At 41.9% G+C, this 24,471-nt stretch overlaps 1 protein-coding gene across 4 annotated transcripts; it reads left to right on the plus strand.

Annotated features, from left to right (window-relative positions):
• The first annotated feature begins 1,489 nt into the window (after positions 1-1,489).
• Positions 1,490-15,120, plus strand: LOC113033355 (SH2 domain-containing protein 4A). Of its 4 annotated transcripts, none has more exons than XM_026187089.1 (7): positions 1,490-2,022; positions 3,991-4,124; positions 8,541-9,020; positions 11,989-12,106; positions 12,449-12,554; positions 12,648-12,876; positions 13,726-15,120. In XM_026187089.1, exons 3-7 carry the CDS (start codon positions 8,840-8,842, stop codon positions 13,866-13,868), a joined length of 777 nt encoding a protein of 258 aa, XP_026042874.1. In that variant the 5' UTR covers positions 1,490-2,022; positions 3,991-4,124; positions 8,541-8,839; the 3' UTR covers positions 13,869-15,120. The 4 variants fall into 4 exon arrangements, with proteins under 4 accessions (XP_026042874.1, XP_026042893.1, XP_026042885.1 ...); XM_026187108.1 differs by having other exon boundaries at positions 1,490-2,013; XM_026187100.1 differs by lacking the exon at positions 3,991-4,124.
• Positions 15,121-24,471: the final 9,351 nt, after the last annotated feature.

Below are 24,471 nucleotides of genomic sequence, written 5' to 3' on the forward strand. Positions count from 1 at the left end.
CCTCGGGCCTCTTCTTTTTAGTATTAACTGAGCTCTCTTATTAATAAAACACACTGCAGTCAGCTGACTTTCCACTGAATCGTATTGAACCCAGCCCCACAGTGCTGATGTTAGGATACCTCAGGGCATCAGAGCATGGCTGGTTCTCACTCTTTTAAATTTTCATGAGGTCATTATTTTTGGGCCGAGTGGCCCAAGCTGTCCACCGTTCTGACTTGAGTCCTCTTGCAACATTTGTCAAACAAGTTGTTACCAACCTTGAGGTAAAAATGGATTCTCTAGAGTTGATCCTTTTTATCTTTGTTGTGACTTAAAGAGATTTTTACAAGCATTTGTTATTGTAGTGCACTTTAGGTCGATATTGATCAGGCCTCACTATCACATTTACAAATGGATGCTGCTGCACAGAGACATACACGTGTGAGCACATTATTCCTGGTTTTGCATGTTTATACTCGTTGCATGTCCATTTTGGAATTCATTTTAAAATAGTATTAATTGTAAATAGTCAGTGGAGCCCAAAACAGAGGTAAAAGGAAGTAGTGTTGTGGCCTTTATTTGCCCTTTGGATACACATATATTACTTGCTATTACTATGCTGTCGTGCAAAATAGGGTTTTTAAATTTAAAAATGAATTTCAAACCCATTCTTCAATGCCTTACAAGACAATTCATGTTGTACTGGTTGCCATTTACAAAAAAGAAAAAACACAAGGAGCGAGTGTTTTGCGTGAATTTATTGCACTTGGGAAAAGAACTCTAGCAATGGGAACACATCAGTAACACAAAGGCCTTGCACTGTGCATTTATCTTTGTAACAGATTCAGCAGAAGAAGAAAAAACAAACAAGCCGCACACTTACCTCCTCATTGGACATCATTATTAAACCCCACGCCTTTGTGTCGGACTCCAGTGATTCCCTTGACTACCTCATCAGCATTCATTACCTCTGAAAAGGAGGGGGACACCGCATGTCAGCACTTGTGGTGTGTATCTGTGTAAATGTCATTGTGTGTGTGTGTGTGCGTGTCTGTGTCTCTCATCTGGGTCATTATATCCACAGGCATGAAAAAGCAGGTTACATAGACACACTTTCCTCCGAGAGACAGGAGTGCAAATGGAGCTGGGAAGGGTCCTCATTTTTCAGCGTCAGTCACTTCCACCTGTGACCACTTGTCCTCGTGAGCTGAAGGATGAAAGTAAAGAAAATGATACTGTGTGTGTGTGTGTGTGTGTGTGTGTGTGTGTGTGTGTGTGTGTGTGTGTGTGTGTGTGTGTGTGTGTGTCAGAGACAGTCAGATGATGTATAAATCTATGATTCTCAATGAGCATTCCCAGGAGAAATGAACAAAAAAAGTAAACTTCCATGTTTATTTATGGACAAAGCCGATCTGTATTTACTTGGGTTTGTGTGTGTCTGTGTGAGAAAGAGAGTGTGAGAGAAAGACGGCCAGCCAGACGAACAAGGGAAACACTGGCGGCCCTGCCAACATGATGACAGAATGTGCCATGTGTAGTAGCGACACTTAGTGTGTGTCTGTGTGCGTGCGCGCGCGTGTGTATGAGCTACGAGTCTGCTGGGCAGCCAGGTCAACCGACAGACCGATCACCATGGCAACAGTGCCACACTCTGCCCCTATGTGTCAAGCTGTAAATATGGATGTCTTTGGAACCAGAGAACAACTGGACAGTGTCAGGCCCAGGTGTCGTCCTGTCGTCCAAATGCTAACCGCCTTGCTAACTCGTATGCAAGAGAATTAAAACCGTAGGAGTTTAGATACCCAACCATCCAAAACAATGGATAGTGCACAAGAGCAGTGAAGAAGAGCGCACAGGCTGGAGTCAGGGGATTCCGGACAGAAGGACAAGAGCAAGAGTGAAAGGGAAGGTTTGAAGAAGGTAGTGAGACTCGCTATGATGGATGGTTTGAGATGGTGGCAATGACAAAAATACATGAGGCCGAGCTGGAGGTGACACAGCTGAAGATGCTACGTTTTTGGAGACAAAGACAAGGTTGAGATGGTTTGTATTTTAAACTTTATTTATACAGATAGCCCCATTGACACCCAATGTCTCATTTACAGGAGAGACCTGTTCCTCTTAAAGATGCAATATTACCTTATCTGGTCTGCAACTATGTTCTATTCATCACGAGTATGTGTCATAGGAAAGGCGTCAAGATCGTTTTAGTGTCATTCAGCTGTTTTGTTTCCTCTCACGGGTCCCGTCAGCAGTGACAAATAGATTTAGATGAATATTATTATTGCACACCAGCCTACCTCCCCAGCACCAAACAGCACACACACAGACTTAGTTTATAGTTATTATAAATCATTGTAAACAGCTGAAGAGGACATTTCTTTACCCAAACAAGAAGTGGTGGAGACCAAAAAGGAAAAAATAGAGGTGGATGTGAGGATCAGTAGCTGTTCGCTAGCAGCACTAATAAGGTAATGATGACATATTTGCGTTTACAGTTTTCCCCTCCAAGGTAATTAATGCTGTTTTAACTGTTTAAGCTGCTTCTTCGTGTTGATTCAGCCACACCATGTAATCAGCAAAGCAGCTCTGCCTGTAATACTTGCGATTAAAATGGGGTTTCATTTTAATCCATGTAAAGCCTGGTATTTTTTTTTTTTTTTGTATTAAAATGTGGAACGTAAACCAGTATCCACAGTGTAAGCTTGCATTGCTGCATGTACATGAAAAATGCAGCCTGTGTATGTAATGATGTTACGTTTTTCAAATGAAGCATTAAAAAAGTCAACATACAGCGCTGGTGGCACGTTGTGGCAAACACTCAGCACCGAGAGCTTCATCACAGTCGCTTCTGCCAGTTAAAAGACGCTGGGGACTAAAACAATATTTCTTTGCGGTCGTTTTAGCCGCACGCCTATGTGAATCCATGCTAATGCACAACCTCTGCGTCAGCCCATGCATTAAACATGGAGCAGCTGAGGGGGGATATGTTGCAGTACCAAATGTTTTACTATTAAAAATCACCCTGATAAAAAAAAAAAAACCATGATGGGAAATGCAAACTGCTGGTATCACATGAGATCCCAGTTCTTGAGAGAAAAATTACATAGGAAAAGCAGAACAAGACAGATTATGCAGATGTGGTCTCAGCAGACTTGTTGGGGTTAAAGGTCAAGGAAATGCTGTTAACCGCCTAACAGGGCCAGAAAAACCTGCGAAGGATACAACCCAGTGTTAAAAAAAGCTCCTTTATCATACATTGATCTTCATGTTCCTCTTTTATAGTTCAGTAAATGTATTTTGTAATTTACACCAAGTTCAACATGAGCAATTATTAACCTAGAGACAGAAGCTCTGAACAGCATGTACAACCAACAAAAAAGAGGCGCCAGCTGCAGGATGGTGAGGTCTGGTGACAGCATACACTCTAAATCAATGGGATTTATATATATGAAAGTACATTTGGGCACAAACCCACACAGACTACTTCAGCGTATATCATGCTAATGATTGCTGATCCAGTGCCCTGGTTGGTAATACAAACAGCCCCAACTCAACTGAGACTCCACTAATGTTCATCCTTTTATCGGGGACGATCGTGGCTCAAGAGTTGGGAGTTCGCCTTGTAATCGGAAGGTTGCCGGTTCGAGCCCCGGCTTGGACAGTCTCGGTCGTTGTGTCCTTGGGCAAGACACTTCACCTGTTGCCTACTGGTGGTGGTCAGAGGGCCCGGTGGCGCCAGTGTCCGGCAGCCTCGCCTCTGTCAGTGCGCCCCAGGGTGGCTGTGGCTACAATGTAGCTTGCCATCACCAATGGGTGGATGACTGGATATGTAAAGCACTTTGGGGTCCTTAGGGACTAGTAAAGCGCTATATAAATACAGACCATTTTCCATTTTAAACCAAGCACACAGCTTTTAGGTTAGTCTCTTTATTATCCATCAAAAAATTTGAAATGTCATGATCCAGTTAAATTTTAGAATTGTCTTCTTCTTTCCATTGTTCTCTTTAGGGGTCACACCAGCACCTCACCCTGTCTGCAGCATCCTCCTCTGTCACACCAGCCCTCTGCAGGTCGTCTTTCACTACATGCACGAATCTTCTCTGTGGTCTTTCCTGCCTGGCAGCTTCAACATCCTTTGTCCAGTATGTCCGCCATCCCTTCTCTGCATGTGTCAAAACCATTTCATCCTTGTGTTTCTAACTTTGATTTTTATATAATTTAAATGGACACAAAGATTTATATTAAAATATCCTTTTAATTACAATGTGCTTTTATTGTTCCTTTGTTTTTTGTTTTTGCATTATTTCAATACAGTGAGGTAATGCATCTTCCACATACTATATTTATGTTGTTCAAAACAGATCTATATACCTAATAAGGATAAACACACACTAAACATATATTTTGTAGTATGACTAAAAGCACACTCTCATTTATCCCCCCCCCCTTCCCCTGCAGTCACATGATCCTTTCATTGACTTGACTTGTTATTTTGCATTGCTCCAGCAGAGGGAGCTGCTCATGCATTAACACCACTCAGTGTGGGCGCACGTGTATTACCCTCAGAGTGAATTCAAACCAATGACTCCATTCATTCATTCACTTATTGTAAATAACTGCGGGGCCTTCAGCCGCTGCCATTTGTGGCTAAAGTCCGTCATTTCCAAGAGAGACCTGGCAGCAAAAGTCAAGTGTTATTTGCCTAGAAAATGTAAAAGGTAAGAAGGTGACAGATAAAGGAAGGAGTCTAAGTTTTCCTTATTGGAAATCAGCTCCTACTACAAAATAATTCCTGTTAATCTGACTGAGAGGTGTGGTCACTGATTAGAAGAAATGGCGTGAGCAAGATTTCAAGGAAAGGGAAAAAACACGAGAGAGAGGGAGAGCGAGAAACACACCGAGAGGTAGACAAACAGGTGTCTGGTATCACTTTTGGTGGAGACTCAGCAGTATTGACTGATGGTAGTTGCGGTTTCACTTTGCGCAATGGTAGCTGTTGTGGGGGTTTGGGGTCCCATCCACTGAGCTAAAGAAAGCAAACCATTTCCTGCCTTATTCGTAAATAACAATATTGCGATTTTAGTGCAGATTTTTTTAATCCATTTTTCACAGTAACATGTCAGTTTTATTAAAGACATTTTGTAACAGATGTGTTATAACAAATTTCAGCTGTTGTTCACACCAGGATTAAAACTGCAGGTGTGTTGTGCCATCTCATATACACACTCGGCCTGTTTTCCACTCTGCTCCTACCACTCCCGTCATCCTTGCTGAACAGATATTGCTGATTAGCCGACTTTACAACTTGATAACTCAGTTTGAATGAGTCAGACCTTCCAAATAAGTGGCTTTGCAAGTTTCGTTTAAATAAACCTTAACGTGGCAGTAACTGTGGTGAAACTAATGTAAAATACACCAAACAAGCATTTAAGTGGTTGTGCAGAAACTTGGGTAAAATTTGTATTAAAGGTTCAACAAATAAATGATAAACCATGTTAAATAAGTTGTGTTAAATAAACAATAAAGAAATAAACATTGATTTTGGAATAAATCTATGACAATATTATAACATTTTACGTAAAAAAAAACTGTCATAAAAATGTAAATGTATTACTGACCCATTTAATAAAGGCCTGTTCTTAACGTACTTTACAGCAGTGTACGTAATCATCTCTCAAATCAAGGACCTTGTAAACAAAATCACAGGAGCAGCAATTCCCCCTCTTTTTTTTAATCTCAGAAGCCTCATTGTGAGTCACATAACCCTGAAAATCACGCAACAGCCTCATCATTGATGCATCACTTATACACTGGAAGTTGTAAATAGCTTTGTTTGCTAATAGGAATGTGAATGACATTTGTGCTATCAAGCCTCTGGGCAGAGTAAGAGCAAACACAATGACTACCTGTATAATAATGGTGTCAACAACCTGTTGACGGAAAACCCCTGTGGAAAAAAAACCCCAGTTTCCTTTCTGTGCATGCGGTGTTGTGATTAATTGTTTCGTACAAAGCCAGCAGGACTTCCTTAAGGAAGAAGAGGGAGGAAAGTGGGGAGGTAAATGCAGCTATGCAGGCACTCTCAGCCAGATGAGATTTAAACAGTACATGTAGGAAAGACAAAAAAAAAGAAAAGAATCAGAGAGAATTGCCCTCTTTTCCCTTGATGGGTAAAATTCAGAGCCTGTCAGGGGAAATTAAACTCCTCATGTCCTTGAACACAACTAAATCTCATCAGCGGAGCAGATTAGAAATTTCAGGCTATGAAGTCATTAACGGCAGCAGGTACACTGCATGTGTAAATCTGCTTACTTTAATACTGTGACCCAGCTGCTGTTAGTTTACCTTTTTGTGTTATTGTAGTAATCTAAACAGGAGATAAGAGGTAGTGGAAAGAGGAGGAGGGGAGAAGAAAAGACGAATGCACTTATGTCAGTCCGTCCCACTTCTATTCAAGTACAAATGCCTGCATACCAGCACTGCTGACGACTGATCTGATCCCACACACACACACACACACAAAGGCGCTCTGTGACGGCCTGTCGCGTCACACGCTCATCATAGCACTCACTCACACAGGCACTGAAAGTCAGACCGGAGCTGGGAGATGCTACGAGCTGGCAGCTGCTGAGTAAGTCCACTTTCCCTCCTCTGCACTCCTCTTTCATTCTCTGCCTGCTTTTCTTGCTTGATTGCTATTCTCCGGCCCGTCTAAGTTCATTTATCTCTCACACTCTGCCCCGCCGCTGTGAAATGGCCAGTGTTTTCTCACACTGAGAGACCTTTCAAACTTTTCTCTCAGTATGCCGTGCACATGCCTTTCTGCTTTTCTTTCTTTCTTCTCGGTGTATGTGTAGCGGCAGAGAGGCTTATTTGCATGCTGGCGCAGAGCCAGAGCCCAATGCTTTACCTTTACAGAAGAATAACAGAGCCGCGAGTTTGCTAATTTTGTCCCTTTCTGTGATATTATTTCTCTAAAGAGTCTGCAAGGGCTGTTATTGTCTTTGAGAAATCTGGACGCACTCACGTCTCAGTCTGAATGCTTCTCTTTTCCCAAATTCACACAGTTGATTGTGGGAGCTGTGGTGCAGGTGTAACGCTGTTCATGAATAGAGAGCTGAAGCAATTTGCCACAGAGCTGAATGTTTGCTATGAAGTCTTCGAGTCAGGTTGGGTTTATTTGCATTGCTCCCAATCACAATCTGAAAGGGCTTTAGCAGCCCCCATTCAATGTAGGCGTTCACATAGGAAAGAACATGGATCACAAAGACATCACAGCAAGGGAAAAAAACTACTGACAGATATTGAACGAAGGGACACTAGTTCTACAACTGACACCAAAACTAAGCTGCTCGGTTTAGTGCGATTTGGTGACCTGTGGGTAGCAGGGCCAGACCAAATTGACTGTTTTCTACTGTTTTGAGTTCCCAGGCTAACAAAAATGTACAGGTGCAGAATATCCTGGTTTCACTGCTTCATTTAAGCTGAATTATTCCGCTCTTGTTCAGGATTTAGCAGAAGTGGGCAGATCAATCCAAATATCGATAGTAATGATGTTAACTCTGGTATTGGAAATGAATCAATACTTGGCTGATAGGATCGATACTTTGTTTCTGTCCTCTAAGTACAGTATGAAGCTCACTGAACTAATTATTGTGGACGGTATAAATCACAGTGATTTAGGGTCATTAAAATGTGTTCAGAATTTGCAAACCGCCCATGATTCATCTCATAAATCATGACACACTGGACACACTGCTCTAGCCTACATGAGCTGCTTTTGCAGGTTTTTTAGTATCAGTATGCGTGCTGATATCTGCACCTCTTGCCCTGTATCGGATCAGTACTAAAATTTGCACTACTGAGCACCACTAGGATTTAGAATCACTAAATGGGCCCCCCTGTGAAGCACATGTGGCCACACCTAACCTCAAAGGAAACTTTTATCAGTGACCATAACACTGGATCGCTCTCAAGCGCTCATTGGTCAGCTGTTATCAGCCACACAAATCCTATTGGCTCTCACTCAGCAAAACATTAGCCCACATATTTTAAAAACTGCACAAGGTTGTTTTCTGGGATTTAGACTCTCAGCGCTTCCTGATTAATTTATAACTAACTGTGTTGACATGCATGTTGATAAGGTTCTGAAAAAACGAGACTGTGTGTGTGTGTGTGTGTGTGTGTGTGTGTGTGTGTGTGTGTGTGTGTGTGTGTGTGTGTGTGTGTGTGTGTGTGTGTGTGTGTGATATTCAACTCTTTATCCCTGGGTCTGTTACTCACAGATAGCATAGAGTCATTAGCACCCCACCCTGTCTATGTCTGTGTGTGTGAGTGTGTTGACATACTGAACCTGCCCCTATTTGCCCATCAGTGTTTGGAAGCACAGCAGCATTCTCACTGCAACACTCACACACACACACACACACACATTACACTTGGCATTGTTACTTATTTGCTTAGGGCCTATTGTGTTCTGCCAGCCAGAGCTGCATTGAGTGAAAGGGAACAAAACAATAAAGTAGGTTTAATCTCTCTCTCTCACTCTCTCTTTAAAGCCCACAACAGAAGCATTTACTGCCCAGTTGATCCGGACACTCTACCCTGCACCTCCGCCTCCAGAAAGAGCCTGCACACTCCTGCTGCAGTCCAGAGAAACAGCACTTGACAAACAACACCGAACTGACCTCCAACTGCCAGGACTGTACCTGATCCCATATCCTTCAAAGAAAAGGGCAACCTGACTCTGAGCACAGCGGGAAAAGAAGCAATCACACCCCACTGCTGAAACACGACCCAGTGGACCGAGAGACAGAGGGGCTGACAGTCGTGTGTGGTGCCCGGGAAAAGAGGCAGGATGCTGGCTCAAATCCTTCAAGATATGTGGGTGGAACCTGAGGTTCTAGAGGCCCTCAGTGAGGAGCAGAAGAGGATCCTCTTCCTCAAGATGAGAGAGGAGCAGGTACGCCGCTGGAAAGAGCGCGAGGAGAAGGAGGAGAGGGAAAGAGGACACAACAGGAACACCAAGTCAAAGAAAGGTACAGCACTGGTTATTCTGTAGTGGGTAAACTTGTTCAGCTTACCATACAGGTCACACTTGTATAAATTCCAGTAAGGGAACAGCCTTAAACACTCATGAAACAACATTGTTTGGAAGAGGAAGGACCGAGGTTTCTGGTAAACCTGGCTCCCATTTTTACATAACATCATTAGACATGAGGTTAATACCGTCCGGTCTGATATCACCAGATTTCTTTACAGGAACAGCAGGTGTCACAACTCTTTCGACAGGTTAAGTAGGCGGAAATCATTTAGGTAAATGAGAGAGAAAAGCTGCTGGTTCACTAAAGACTAAAGCTACCTGTAAAAAGGTGTAATTGATTGAAAAATAAAAACCCAGAAAATGAAACGTTGTGGAAACATTATGGTTTATTTATCAGGCTAACTGAAATATGTTACGATACAGGACCTGTATTATTTCTAGTCTTGTTTACATTTGTCAGTACAGCGAGCATTCAAGGCTTTGTTTGCTATTTAAGTCAACTATTTTCTTAAAGTAAAGGTTGTAATCTGTGTTTTGGTTAGCCTATTTATTATACACTTGTATAACTTCTTGCTAATATAACTTCTTTTGTATGCCACAGAATACAAAAGCAAAAATTAAAATTAATAAAACAAAACTAAAATGAAACATGTTTAACAAATAAAAGCTAAGCTCAAAGCTAGCTTAAAGCAAAAACTGAATTGAAAACAAAATAAAAACTAGCTAGCTCTCAGCTAGCTGACAGGCCTGAATCTTGAAATTTATTTTACAATAAATTTATATGGATACATTTATTGTAAAGGTGAATATTATATAGATAGTAATAGTAAGACTAGAAATAGGTGAAAGAGCTAGCTTAGCTTTTCCTCTCTTTTTTTGTAACTGTCCTTAACAATGTTTATCTTGCTAATTTAAGATGCACAAATATAAAGTGCAAATAAAGAAATACAATGAAAAAAATACATAAGTTGCAGCTTCACAAAGTTTCTGTCCCAGCTTTATCATGGTTGGCTAACAACAGCAGCAACAGTTAGCGTTTCTCACATTTTCTTGTCTGTATACTAAGCTAACCTAGCAAGCTGCTGGCACTAGCTTCATTTAGCTGTTTATTGTTATTTTTCTTATAATAGTGCTGTAACTCATTACTTTGTCTTATACAATGAATATGTAGCTTGCAAAGAAGAAGGACTTTGACAACCCGCTCATCCCAAATTGAAAATTATTTTTTATTAAGTTTTCATTTTAGATTGCTTTAAATATTTAATAAAGCCCTGGGCAGTATAACCATAACACGTTAAGAGAAAACACCATGTTTTTCCTGTAAATATCGTTCACTGCAAATCACTTCATGCTCATCATGTTTAATTTAGTTTGTTGCTTGCTGCCAACTCCTTTGGGGGGCTCCGAAAATACAGATTTTAGAAAATGGGGCACCAGAGTTCATTTACACCTACTTGAAAACTTCTAAATTCTCAGTACACGTGAGCAGTGAAGCACGAGTTTTGTACAAAACCTTCTCTGGTTACCAATCTGACTAATGTGTTCAGATTACGCCCAAAGAAATCCAGTTTGACCATCCCTGTTGTTCTCTCTTACTCATTTCATCCAGCCTTCCTCTAATTAAGGTGTTATTCTAACTCACTGAGACCCTGCCGCCTCAGCCGGTTCACCTGGACAATGGATGTGTGTGTGTGAGCATGTGTGGGTTTGATGGACAGATCTCTCACAGCCAGCTGAATCATTCTGTTGGCTGAAAGCTGAATAAGATCGAGGAGGTCCTGTGGTTCTGGGGCGTCACCATGCTTTAAAGCACATATTAAGTTCCCATCTTTGTCCACCCAATCTCTGCCATGTCACCTGAGAGGTGACGGAGTGTGTGCCGTTTGCACATTGCACTCCATACAATCCTTCTGCCATCTTTCTGTCTTTGTTCACTGTTCTGTGGATGGGAAAAAACAAGCCTTTACATGTGGTGTGCAAACAGGTCTTTAAATACAAATGCATGATTAAACCTGCACCTATGTGTGAAGATTTCTATTATGTGCTGCATTTCTGGTTAATTTGCGGGTGTGGTGGTAATAAAGACAGGCACCGCAGGTCTGTAAAGTCATGGCAGGTGATCGACACTCAGCGAGGTGGCTATAAATGTGAATACTGAAGGTGTGTTTTTGTTTTTTTTCTGACATCACAGGTACCATTATGTGCTATGTCACTGCATGCGTAGCACACAAGCCAATTGTCTAAAAATAAGTAGCTGCCATTATTAGCTGGAAACCTGTAAATGTTCACTGGTCCCGCTGGGGGAATTTCAACACTGACAATTTGAATTTTAAAGCCACGCCCCAATCTGTGACATCACGGCAGGTGTTTGGTCTTTATCAGGTACTCTACTGTCATGGAAAAACAATCAGCAGCCGTCAGGATGGGGGTTTATTTTTGAATATAACGTCATAATGAGGCAATGGCTGAAAACACCCAGTTTCCAGGATGTGAACGCAACATTATAAAATTTATTGATTCATAACTGTGAGTGAATTCATGATTATTGTAACATTAGACACTTAAATAAAGGTTTTAGCATTACAACATGGTCTTAAAGTGAAACTTAAAGGGGACATTTAAGTAAACTCTTACTGAAGGTGAGAAGGTAGTTTTGCTGTAGGAGACAATTAAATAATTCCAGGGGGAAAACGGACACAGAAAACACAAACTGGGTTAAAAATGTACTAAGGACAAATCAGCAACAAGCAAAGTGTTAGAGGGTAAGTCTGTTCCGGGAGTGAGGCTTCCCAACACCAACACTTATAGGACAGCACCACCTTCTGGCTGATAGCCACAATAACAGTTTGTTAGACGACTTCATTCTAAATGCTGCTGAGCATTTCTCTCCGAGTGTAATAAGGATATATTTTATGTTGTATGCTTCATATACATTTTGTTTTCCTCTTTTATTTTCTCTCCAGCTTCCAGTAAACACGTGAGGTGGCTCCTTGGGCGGGATGGTGACGTGAGCGTCAGTATAATCGGTGAGGTGGACGAACTGAGATCCTCCAGACTCCTCCAGAACCTCATGAACAACAGGTAGAAACACATAGTGTGTTTTTCCCCAAAAAAATATCTTTGACAAGTCGACTCAAAGAAATCCAAAGGATGATAAGCTCTTATCTTATCACAGTAAAGAACAATAACCTATTTTCAATAGATCTGAATTAATGTTGCTCTGCATCGTGTTTTTAACGTAGCACATAACATATAGATTCTCAATTATGTTTGCGTAGATCAACAGTGAACTAAATACTTTCAGTCAGCCGGACAGTTCCTTGCACCAACATGATTATAGAAGTTACTAGTGACATGGCTGACTGGTGGATTCATTTAAAGGCTGTTATCGGAGGGACTAAAACGGATGTCTTTGTCTTTCAGATTTCAGTCTGATAACATGAATGCCATCCAGAGAGTGGACTTGCTTCCAGGGAGTGAGGACCAGCAGCTTAACCTTAAAGAAGACATCCAGCTACCCATCACACATGTAAGTTCCCATGTTTGAAATGTGTTTGAAAGTGCGACGACCTGCGTGTGTGTTAGAGTTTATAACATCGAGTCGTTTCGGTCTTACGCGCAGGATGACACGGCTTCACCGAATGACCAGTCATCCGAGGAAGACATGGACTCGTGCAGCGCTGATGACGACCCGAAGGACACGGCCGAGGACAGCGACAGCGAATCAGGCAGCGGCTCTGACAACCTCAGCGACTGGACTCCGCTCTACAAGCCCCATTTTAGTAGTCATGGCAACCAGCCGCTCAGAGCCCCGCTGGCGGACACAGAGAAGACTGGCCCCCAGGACAGAGGTGAGAAGGGAGGAGAGGATAGAGGAGGGATCTATGTATGCTAGTGTTAAAAGTGTACGATAATCACCAACTCTAACTGCTTATAAGTTCAGGTTAATCGATATAAAGTGGGTCTGAATACAAAATTGTAGCTATTTATTAGAACAGCTCATAGAAACAATAAACTCAAAGAATCAATCGGCACAGATGGCTCATGGTCAAAAGTGTACAAAAGTACAGGAGCAGTACAGACGCGCACTATTTTACTGTGAGCTATGAAAAACTGAACTATCAGGGATCATTATGCAGGCCTGTTCAGTGTTACAGTACATATTGATTACTGCATGACTCACAATTATTAAGCTGATTATTGTTTTAATGGAACAGTTCATGTGAACATAACACAACTGTGCTGGATAGCTTGTGTGTGGGTTGCCAGGTTTTGTTGATGTGTAGTAATCACATGTCCAAAACCTTTTTATTATCATACATCGTCACGACCGTCAGGCCCAGACAGTGCTTGCCTGTGAGCAGCTTCATGTAGGAACTATTTTCTTTCAACTGTCTACATCCACCATCAGCTAGCAACATTATGGGCACCATTAATATTTTCAACCTGTGATGCTGCGTGAACCTCTCCTCACGGCGGGGTGTAGTTCAGTGGAAAGGAATGATATCTGTCACGATATCTGGCACGTGCCATTTTAATCTACTGTAGTTAAGAGAATGACAAACATCTCTAAAACTAGCAACTCACAGCATAACGTGTCTGTTTGATATTTACGTATTAGCTTATCCTTGGGAAAGAGGTGCCACCTCAGCTGTATCCCAGAACATGTCATTGATTGCATCCTGTGCTTCTTTTCTTAGAAACCGCGTGCTACAAAGAGAAGCCAGAGGGCAGAGGTCGCGTGGAGCAGCTCAGGAAGAAATTCGCAGATAATCATCACAACACATCAACTGCCTCCAAGAAACCACCCATACCAGCCAAACCTGCTCATCTGCAGAAGTGAAGCGCACCACCGACCCATTAAGACTCCACGTGTATCTCTGCTACACATGACCCCGAAGAGCCTACTCTATTGAGTGTAATGAGCACTCTGTTGTACAGCAGCAGCTCAGGCTGAGGCTGCACGTACTGAAAGAAAAGGATTCTGACTTGAACCCGAGCAGTGAACAAAAGTCCACTTTATTAGACCTTATTTCAAGGTCCGAGCTACAGAAAGAGAAACATCTGGGGGTGAAGTGAGAGAAAGACTTGAAAGCTTTTGGACTGAAGTCAACCTGAATGATAAAACTAAGCAGCTTTGATGTTGAGTTGAAATTCGAGCACAGATACGCTCACACGGCGTCTGTGATTGACAGGTCGACACAGAGCGTGGTGTCCAGACACAGACTATTGACTGCAGGTGAAAAACACTGTGGTTTTATTACTGACATGTCATAAGCAGGAAAAACTGATAAATCATCCGCATTTTTTTCTTCACTGATCCAAAGGTGGGAGCTATGTTAAATGTAGTCCATGTACCGTATTACTATAATGTTTTTAACTGTGTTGATTGCTTGTTGGCAAAATTCTCCTTCAGCGTTTTAGCTGGCGTAAGAGTTTTGGGTTTAAAAGAAAACAACCAAATTCATGTAAAATTATTAACAGGGTCAGTATACTCAGTGTACTTTCTACTGTCCCTGACATTCACTGACAGACACGGACCTGCTCAGGAGGCCTTTCAGGTTTGGTGTCTTGCTCAAGAACAATTTATCCAGATGTATATGATAATATTTGGAATATGTGGCAGCCTACAGTGCCTTTTTTTCTGTCAGAGCAAATGTTACCAATGGAGTAATGGCCACTCCAGCACACTCGACTTGAAAAGAAACTGTACCTATCAGATTCAAAGGGACTAAACTGTGGCTCTTTTTGACAAAGCTGCAAGCTCTAGCATGCAGCATCAGGTCTCTGAGTTGATCTACCAATCCTGTGTCAGGAGTATAATGAAAGTGAACGATATTTGATAGAAACACTTGGCTTCATTACATGGTGAATTCTGTCTTTTCTATTTTTTTCTCTGAAGTTGACCATAAGACTTTTAGTAAACTTAGGTCCTTTAAGTCAGCGGTCCCCAACACCCAGGCCACATGGCTCCAGTCTGCGGCTCGCTTGGTTCTGGGCCGTGAGATATGAGACTTGGGTGTGAAACTCATGGTTTTCAGGCTTTCTGTCGGTTTTTATTGTTATTTTTTTATCGGTTTTATCGTTAACTCTCCTGGGTCTTTTCCCATGTGTTATGAATAAATCTTCTTTTTTTGTCCAATACTGGTTTTATGTTGTTGTATTTATCCACAACACCTTAAAGGCTGGTCCATGAAAATATTGCCGGACATAAACAAGTCCGCGGTGCAAAAAAGGTTGAGGACTGCTGCTTTAAGTATCTCTATTCCCCACAGAATGCTAACGAGTAACGTTCCTTCAACTTTTACTGTGCAATAATTTATCAGGCTGCCTCTAAAATTACACAACAATGTACAGTTTAGTAGACCAAAATAAAATAATATCTCATAATTATAATAAAATAACCCATTTATACGCTAATTGTGCAGCACACAGGAAGGACATTACATAGACATAAATATTCCACAAAACAATATATTAGTGATGATACAATGACCAAAGTAGTTGAAAGTTAACTTCAATAACACTTAAATCTAAGCATTTCAATTTCTCTTTGCCAGGTATACTATACTTTTTCATTGTGTATCTGTAGTTGGCTAATCTGAAACGACGTCAGGTTCTGTTAGAAATGCACATATGCTCTCAGGAATTGACCCGTAGCATGTTACAGATAAACATAATACTGGAATTCAGTCAAAAACATGCTGAACAAGAGTGCACATGTTGAATATATAGTGTACAATAAGTGATTTCAGTTACAGCATTATGATGAGGAAAGCTAATATCTAAACATTAGCGTCATTGACATAAGCAAGTTAGCATGCTAATGTTAGCATCCAGCTCAGAGCACTGCTCCTCACAGACTTTAGTAGGGCAAAAGAAATTTGATGAATTTAGCCAAAAACTAAAAGTTGTGATATTTTATTTACCTTTTATTTGGTGATTGGCAAAAAATAACAATAAAAATAGCAAGAAACAACCCACTAAACAAACATTAGCTTGTTTTTTTTGAGGGAGCGTTTAGCCACATTTGACATCTGTTGACCTGACCAACGTTTTGTGGTTAAAATAAAACAAATCCATATCTTCATGACTTCAACATGGCCACATGCTCAGGATCGCCGACAGCTGTGGAAGCCACATAAGTGCACTTTTTTTTTCTTTTTTTTTTACTTGTATTGGCTATTTGGACCCAAAGATGTTAACATTTCTATACTTAGCATCAGATGAGGTCAGTCAAGAGGGCATAATCAGGTGATGGACTTGGCAGGGGGGGAAATCCACATTTTAGCGCTAAAACACTGCTATGTTTAAGCTCACAGAACTGCACGGTCATCAAATTAGAGGGACTGTGTGTAAAAATAACTTATGTTTCTATGTTGGTCAGGCAAATTGGATGTGAACACCCTCCACTGCTTTGACTCAGCACTTTAACCTCATGGCCATTGCTTCATTTCTTTTCCACTGCGCTGGAGTACATATCTAAAACAGTGAAAAGCATCTCCCTGGACAAATATTTATAGGCTCTACTGCAGCTTTACGGGACATTAGGAGGAAGAAGCCAGAGAAAAGAACAAAATCACACCCGTGGCAGAGACAGCAGTACTTTATTTTTAAGGTTTGCACTGTTTGAGCTGTAGTTACTACCTAACCATTTAGTCACATGTTCCTTTTACTTGGTCACTAATTAATTCCTAAAAGTCTTCACCAGCTGACACTTTGTTTTTTACCTTCTGTTTGTATTTGTACTGTATATGTCCTACATGGGTTTATGCCTGTTGTGTAAAAGAACAAACTAAAAGAGTTTTCTTGCTTCTAACAAAGTTGTGTGTGTTCACAGTGTTGGTGTGTGTGTTTGTGTGTGTAGGGGTAGGTGGGACAGCTGCAGATGACACAGAGAAGCTGTAGATAGTGGTCACTTACACAATGATTATCTATTCATTGGGCTCTATCAGAAAACAGCCCATCAGAGATCAAACGGAGAGAACAGAAAGCTGATTAGCATGTGGTTCAGACTGAGACGGAGGGCGAGACGCTAGGGGAGACAGAGAAAATGAGAGTCTGGTCACGGGAAGCACAACGTCACAGTCAACTCAGTAAACCTTCTCGCATTCCTTCACCACTTCCACACCCTCACCCTCTGTGTGTGTGTGTGTGTCTGAGTGAAGAGCGTGTGAGCGTCTGTCCGGCCATATATCTTGAACCATGTGACTCTACACGAGCAGTCATGCACACAGCGTGAAAAGCGCCGCTATATATAGTAGGACAGTGTTGGGTGTCCCAGTAAAGCATTGTGGGAGCCTGTTCACCTTTGTTCCTTGAGAAAGCTCTTCTTGGAATGTTTGTATACACTCGTGTGCTGCGTATAGAGAGTGCTGCTGCTCCTAATTATTTTCTATCCACCTCGAAAGGTGAAATTAGGACACATGTAGCATGTCATGTGTCGACCGTGTGACAGTAAACAACATATATTATCTGGCTGTCTTTTGGAAAAGCTATCTCCTAATCGTTTCTGTGAATCAGGTCATTGTGGGGAAAGACAATAAAAAAGAATCTGTGACAGACAACACCTTAGGCTGTCATTCCACAAGAATGCAATGGTAGTCTCATTTATAGCCTGAAGATAATTGTTACTTAACGTGTAACAATTCTGGTTATTTGACTAGTTCTAAGTTTCATGAATTAAGGCTTTTTATTCAGTTTGCTAACTTTGAAGAATTCGCACTGCAAAATAACAGTAAAACTAAGTAAGCTAAGTTACACAGCGTAAAAAACTTGTTTTCATTTAACCATGATCAGCTCGACTCTCAGCTTAAAAACATTATCTATCATAAGCCCTAACTTATAGCCACGTCTTTTAGACATGATGTGTTTGTAACGAGGCTTCTCTGGTAAAAAGCTAGTCTGTCATGTAACCCCATGTTGTTGTTGGTCCTGCATCATCATTATCATGTTGGTCCAGGATCAACAATGCTACTGACCAATTGGATTGCTGTGATGTCATTGCTTGGGAATGTGGAGCGAAAAAAACTTTTGTTTGTATAAATCTTTCTTTTATTCTTTATTAATTTATGCAACATAATAAATGTTTTAGCAATTTAGATTTGCTGTTAGCCTAATTTAGATTACTCGTGCTAGTTTGGTTGTGATAGTTTTTTATAGCATTTGCTAACTTCTTGGTTAATGCTAAGTGAATACTCTGACAACATGATTGGTCAGTTGCAATGTTGATCCTGCACCAACACTGTTATGATGATGTAGCAGGAACTCTAACATGTGGATATCAGATTGTGCTTCTCATGTAATTATTTGAAACTATACAAATGTTGAAAACTACATCCATTAAATTTGTTATCTGTGTATCCGACTTAGGATATGTGGGTGGGGCTGGAATTTAAAGCTGCCACTGGGCAAAAGGTAGGATACACCTGAAATGTGTAAGATTAAACATTTTTAAATCCAATAAATATTTTTAGTGTTTTTTGCCGCCGTTGTTGGAAACTGGAATTGCTTAGTTTTAATATTACTCTTATTACTGTTTCTGGGTCACAAAATAAACTTTTAAGGTGTTTTCAGGCAAGAATGTAGCTGTGTTAACTTCAAATATCTGCTTGGTTTATCAAGACATCACATATTTTCAAAAGTGCTCTGACGTTTTCGGAGACATCCGTCTCGCTAGAGCCGGCAAGAACAGCAAACTCCCGGCACATCGTTTTCAAACCCCCCGCAGTCTTTCACTACTCAGATTAAACATAATATATAAATCACTTAGATAACTTAAAAATATTATTGTTTGACTTTTTATTGTTTTAATTGTTCGTGAGTAAATCAATTTGGATGCAGCCTATGAATTTGGACACAGCTTGTACTCTAACTAGAGGACTTACAAAAATGGAAGTCAACGGGAAACACCTTTTTGACTCTGTAAACAGTTTGTAAACCTTGGTCATACCGTGTTTCAAAATAGAGGATTAACCGACACATTGCTGGCCAATGATCAAGTGGGTTCACAGTTAGACCCATACCCATTTGTCACATTTGGATTTTTTACACCAAAATGGCAACGGCAGAAACATTCGGTCTCAAGGCTTTAAAACAGTTCTTCAGAACCCAGAGGGTGACAGCACGGTCACTACATCTCTTCGTTATACTTTCTATGGGTCCAACACTTTGATCCAGACTAAAACAACCGTTGGATAGGTTATACTCATGTGATCCTCTGAGTCCCCTGAGTTTTTTTGTTTAGTTTTAAAGGCTACGTCCGCATGTACACGATTATTTACGTAAATAACGATTTACTTGGGTCTTTCGTACACATGTAAGCAGCGTTTGGATCACTGAAAACTGAGTTTCTGAAAGACTCCTGGCAGGGTGAATATTTTAAAACATGTAAATGCATTAAACTTCATTACTGCGTTTACATATGGACAAGGAAAACGTAAATTTTAAAACCGAAGGTATGTGGTTTGATTTCCTTTTTTGACACTAGACTGCTCTGTTATTGTTTCTGTGCTTTTCATTGATCAGCATGTCTTCGCGAGGTTACATTGCCACCTGCTTTGGCTGTTCTTGACAGCACTTGAGTTTGTTTTTAGCATTTTGATCTGGACAGAGATATTTTTCAAAACGACCTTGGAAAAATCCCCATTTTAAAAAATACCTGATTACATTTGGAGGTAGCCACAGCACCTTCATGCTGTGAAGTTTCACTGGGTGCTAGCAAGACAGTATCCGCTTCCTAAGTCTAATGTTATCATCCGTTTCTGCGTCAGAACTCTTCCTCGGTTAAAATCAATCAAACACTGAGAAACGGTCCAAATAAATCACCAATAAAATGATCATCATGACTGTTTCTCTCAGATGTTAAAGTTTAACATCCAGGCCTCCGTGAAAGATGTTTAACAAAGCTAGAGGAAAGCAGGACGTTAGCTCGCTAGTTTTCATTTGAAGGTGATATAACTGAAGGATCGGGACCGAAGGACTAAGATGTACTTTTCTGCTATTGCTTTGCACAAAAAGACGGAAAACTAAAGCCCAGCTATGTTTGTAGAGTTAGTGAAGCTGGGCTAACTGGGCTAACTGCTATATATTGGTGTGGTGATGGTCAGCATAATATAAACACATTAGACACTCCATCTTCACTAGGATGAGGGTTAACTTTTTTACCCAGAATAGAAGTTAATGTGAGAGTCCCCAATGGCCAGAGACAAATGCAATCATATGGCAAGAAGATAACACCGAAAACTAACCAAACTTCAGGCAAGAGAACATTTGAGATGATTCATCCACAACACAAGGTTAGTCATTAATATCCTGCTCCGGGGTTTGGGTGACTCGCTATGAAAAATTCCTGACCCCAGGCTTTATGCCCCTACTGGCATATTACTCGGCTTGAGAGTGATTCTTTTCTGAAGTGTTTAGATGTTCGGTGCTTGCAAACTGTAAATCTATGGATTAGAGTTGTTTCATAATGTTTTTAAAAACTGAGTTTAAAGACATACTGCACTGGAATACTACTAAAAAAAAGCCTGAGAGGCTGATGGTGACCAATGATTATTTTTAGGGACTTCGCTATATAAAATAAACATGTTAAACCCGTTTAAACACATTAAAACAACAAACAATCCTCCATGTTTGGCCCAGAGTTGTAGCATTGATAGGGTAAAAATATAAACTTTATCATTGTTATTTTTTTTAAAGAATGGATTGAAATAGTTGTTATGTTCCATATGCGTCAATAGTAAAATAGAGTATAAAGTATTCAAAACTAATAAAAGTAAGCTATTTAAACAATTTCACTTGGGTGCAAATGGAAGAACACAACAAACTTATAGACTAGCAACTTGTCAGTCACACTGTAAACCAAACTTTATCATCCCTTTTGACTCTAATGGGGACCATAACTTATAAAACGAGCAATGTGTTGTTTCAGGAACAACTTAAAACTAGCCACTGAAACCATAAAACTATCAGGAAGAGTTACAACCAGACATGTGTTTATAATTAAAGGCAGCACCCCCTGCTGGAAATGAGAAAGACTGCGGTGTTCATGCTGACTTTACTTTTCAGATCGGAAAATGACTTCCATCTTCTATATACAGTCAATTAGTTGGCCAAGTGTTGTTTGTAATAACTTATTTATCAATAATTAACTAAAATTCGCAGGGCTTGTGACAAAAACGTATAACTGACATTGCAGCTGTGGTCGAGATTGGTAGCTGTCAGAGTTGTGCAAATTTAAAGGTGCAAAGGGAGTTCCAGCCCAGTAATCTTTGGTAATAATCAATTCCACATCGTGGGGTGGTCCACGTCATGATGAAATATCTCTGCAGACAGGGAGACTTTATCCCTGGGCTTTGCCTAGCTTCCTAGAAATCAGCAACAAGCTAAACATTAACAGAATTTTGTGCACACGTTACGTCTGAGCATAGAAATGTACGGAGCCCCGCAGGTGACATGGGAGAAAAAAAAATTAAGACGGACTTTTGCGAGATCTCGCAAAACAAACTCGAGATCTTGCAAAACTTTTGCGAGATCTCGCAAAACAAACTCGGATCTTGCAAAACTTTTGCGAGATCTTGCAAAAGTTTTAGCCGCATTCTTCGGCCTTTGACCTCCCATTAGCTCGAAGCTAACGGGAGGTCGAGACCTACTACAGCCGGGAGGAACACCACTTTCCCGGCACATCGTGCCTCGACCTCCCGGTCGGCTTCAAGCCAGCGTCCGAAGAATGCGGCTAAAACTTTTGCAAGATCTCGCAAAACTTTTGCGAGATCTCGCAAAAGTCCGTCTTAATTTTTTTTTCTCCCATGTCCGCTGCGGGGCTCCGTACCGTAGAAATGTGAGAAGGATTTGAAAGTTATTTTTATTTGTTCTGGATTTTATGGCTGTATTTAGATTTGACTGGATAAGAATCCATTTCAGATATTTTTGAAGTCACATGTATCATTTAGTGATTTCTCTGCTTGTTTTTCACCGGTAGAAACAAGACCATCCTGTGGCTGTTTTTAGAACCTGGCGTACTCTGAATCCACCTTTAACAGCTTTAAGGGTCAAAGGTCAAGAAAGCCCTTTGACCTCGGTGTCACCAAAATATAACCTGGGGGGAAGATGAGACAGGGCTTTTTGAGGATGTAAGAAGCCATTGTGTTGCTGTTTGGGAGATGCATGTTTTCCATGTGTACAAAAGGGGAATGCAAATGGATAACAGAGGCATAATGACGAGTGATCTCAGAAAGATGATGTTTTCTGCAAAGCTGTTACACATTTCCTAACACTGGGGAAACGGCCAATGGTCGAAGGGAAAAAAAAGATCTTCACAATGAGACACAGTGTCTCAGAGCAAACGCAGTGGCCAAAATTTCAGAGGACTTGCTCATGAGCGAGGGTCCGCCCAGCTCCAGCGCAGGTTGCCTCGGGCTGGCAGGTTGCTCCACTGCAGTGTGTGTGTGTGTGTGTGTGTGTGTGTGTGTGTGTGTGTGTGTGTGTGTGAGGAGTTTTTCCTCCAGAGTGGGCAGGGCTGCTGGTGCTAACATATGTAGGCTCCACAGGGGTCTGTGACGGCACACACCGTCTATCTGGACAATGCATCCATCATTAACCTCCCCGCATCTCTGTCTCGCTGCATTTCAATCGGCCTCCATCACCGCGCTTGCTGGATCTCACACTCATCTCTCCCACTCTCTTTGTTTGGCCCCACGTTATCTTCATCCCCTGCTGTCCATCTCCCTCATCCTCCTCCCTGCATATCCCTCGCTTTCTCTTTTCTCTCCCCCTGTGGCCTGCTTTTCATCTCTCCCTCTTACCCCTCCTCTTCCTCCCCCTTCCCTCTCTCTCTCTCTCTCTGCCCTTCACCATGCCCCCCCACCCCACACACACCTCCTCCTCTCCCCTTCACCCTCTCCCTGTATCCGCTTTCCACTCCCTCCTCCTTCTCCTCCTCTTCCTCCACCTCCCCCAACTCTCTCTCTCTCTCTCACAGCCCTCCTCCGCCTCTCCTCTGTCCTCCGTTCAATGCCCCCCCCCCCCCCTCCTTTTTTTGCTCCTGCCATCTTGCAGGCCAGTGGAGCCAGACTGCAGGCGTTCAGGGAGTCACTGGACCTGCTGGGCAGCGGGTGACACAGATTTCCGGTGTGTGTGTGTGTGTGTGTGTGTGTGTGTGTGTGTGTGTGTGTGTGTGTGTGTGTGTGTGTGTGTGCATGTGTGACGAGACCAGGAGGAGGAGCGGGGTGGGGGGATTAAGCTCCAAATCACTAGAAAGGCACTGAAGAGAGGGGGGGTGAGAAAAGAAAAAGCTGCAGATCCAAGAATTTGAAATTCTCCCTTTGTCTGGGAGATGAAGAAACACTAGACTGTGGACTCAAAACTAAAAGACTGCGTGTTTCTCATTCAGTGGGAGCGTTGTAATTGCATGATGTTGGAGCTCGCTGCTTTTCTCCATGAGTTGGCAGTGTCCTGCGTTGGCTGGCGTGCAGTGCTTTCCCTCTCTCTCTGTCTCTCTCTCTCTCTCCCTGCCTGACAAACACACACGCACACACACACACACACACACACACACACACACACACGCACGGACGTGCACATCCCCCTCCTGCCCCCACCCCCACAGATGCACACTCACATACAAGCACACACACAGTCCCTCTGCGATCCCCCCTGACTGAAGGCTCACAGGAAGTGCAGCCGTGGCCCAATTATAGCGTGACACCTCGGGCCGGCCGTTGCCATGGTTACGTCTTCCCTGCGGTCCCCTGGAGTGTGGCGCCGAGGAAGAAGGTCTTATCACATCAGCCATCGTTACGGCAACAAGCAAAAACCCACCCTGTAGCCTCAGCCCAGCTGGCTGTGTATTCGGCTTGAAATCTGCCCCCCCCCCCTCATCTGTGTATGCGTGTGTGAGAGATTTATATATACATACGTGGAAAATTTTAAAAAAAAAAGGAAATTGTGTGCGAGGAAGAGCCCGAATGTTTGTGATGATTGTGTGTGTCAGGTTAGGTGTGCTCAAGTGCACGCACTGGACTTGCCAAGGCAGCGTGTAGGTGTGTTTGTGTGTCTGTGGGGTTGTGATAAGGCTCTCAGCCACACCATTAGGTGACTCATAATCCACACACAACCTCGCACACACATACAGGAGCACATGTGTGCGCAAGCAGAAACAAGGTTGCAAACGGACACATACGCCCAATTACAAATGAGTGCACGCACACACACACACACACACATAAAGACGTAGCATAGAGCTTGTAGACGAGTGCACATGGCAAATTTCTTTTATTTCAAAAGGGCAAACAGCGCTATACAGTACAAGTTGCACATGAAATAATTTAGCCGAGGCCAAACTCATTCACTTCTTACTGATGCAGTGACGTCAGAACAACAGAAACTCCCCTCGTTAGAAACAAAACATTTGGCTCCTCTTTACCTTTGAAGCACAGTACATCCAA

This window comes from Astatotilapia calliptera, chromosome 2, assembly GCF_900246225.1.
Source record: "Astatotilapia calliptera chromosome 2, fAstCal1.2, whole genome shotgun sequence".
Classification (NCBI taxonomy): domain Eukaryota; kingdom Metazoa; phylum Chordata; class Actinopteri; order Cichliformes; family Cichlidae; genus Astatotilapia; species Astatotilapia calliptera.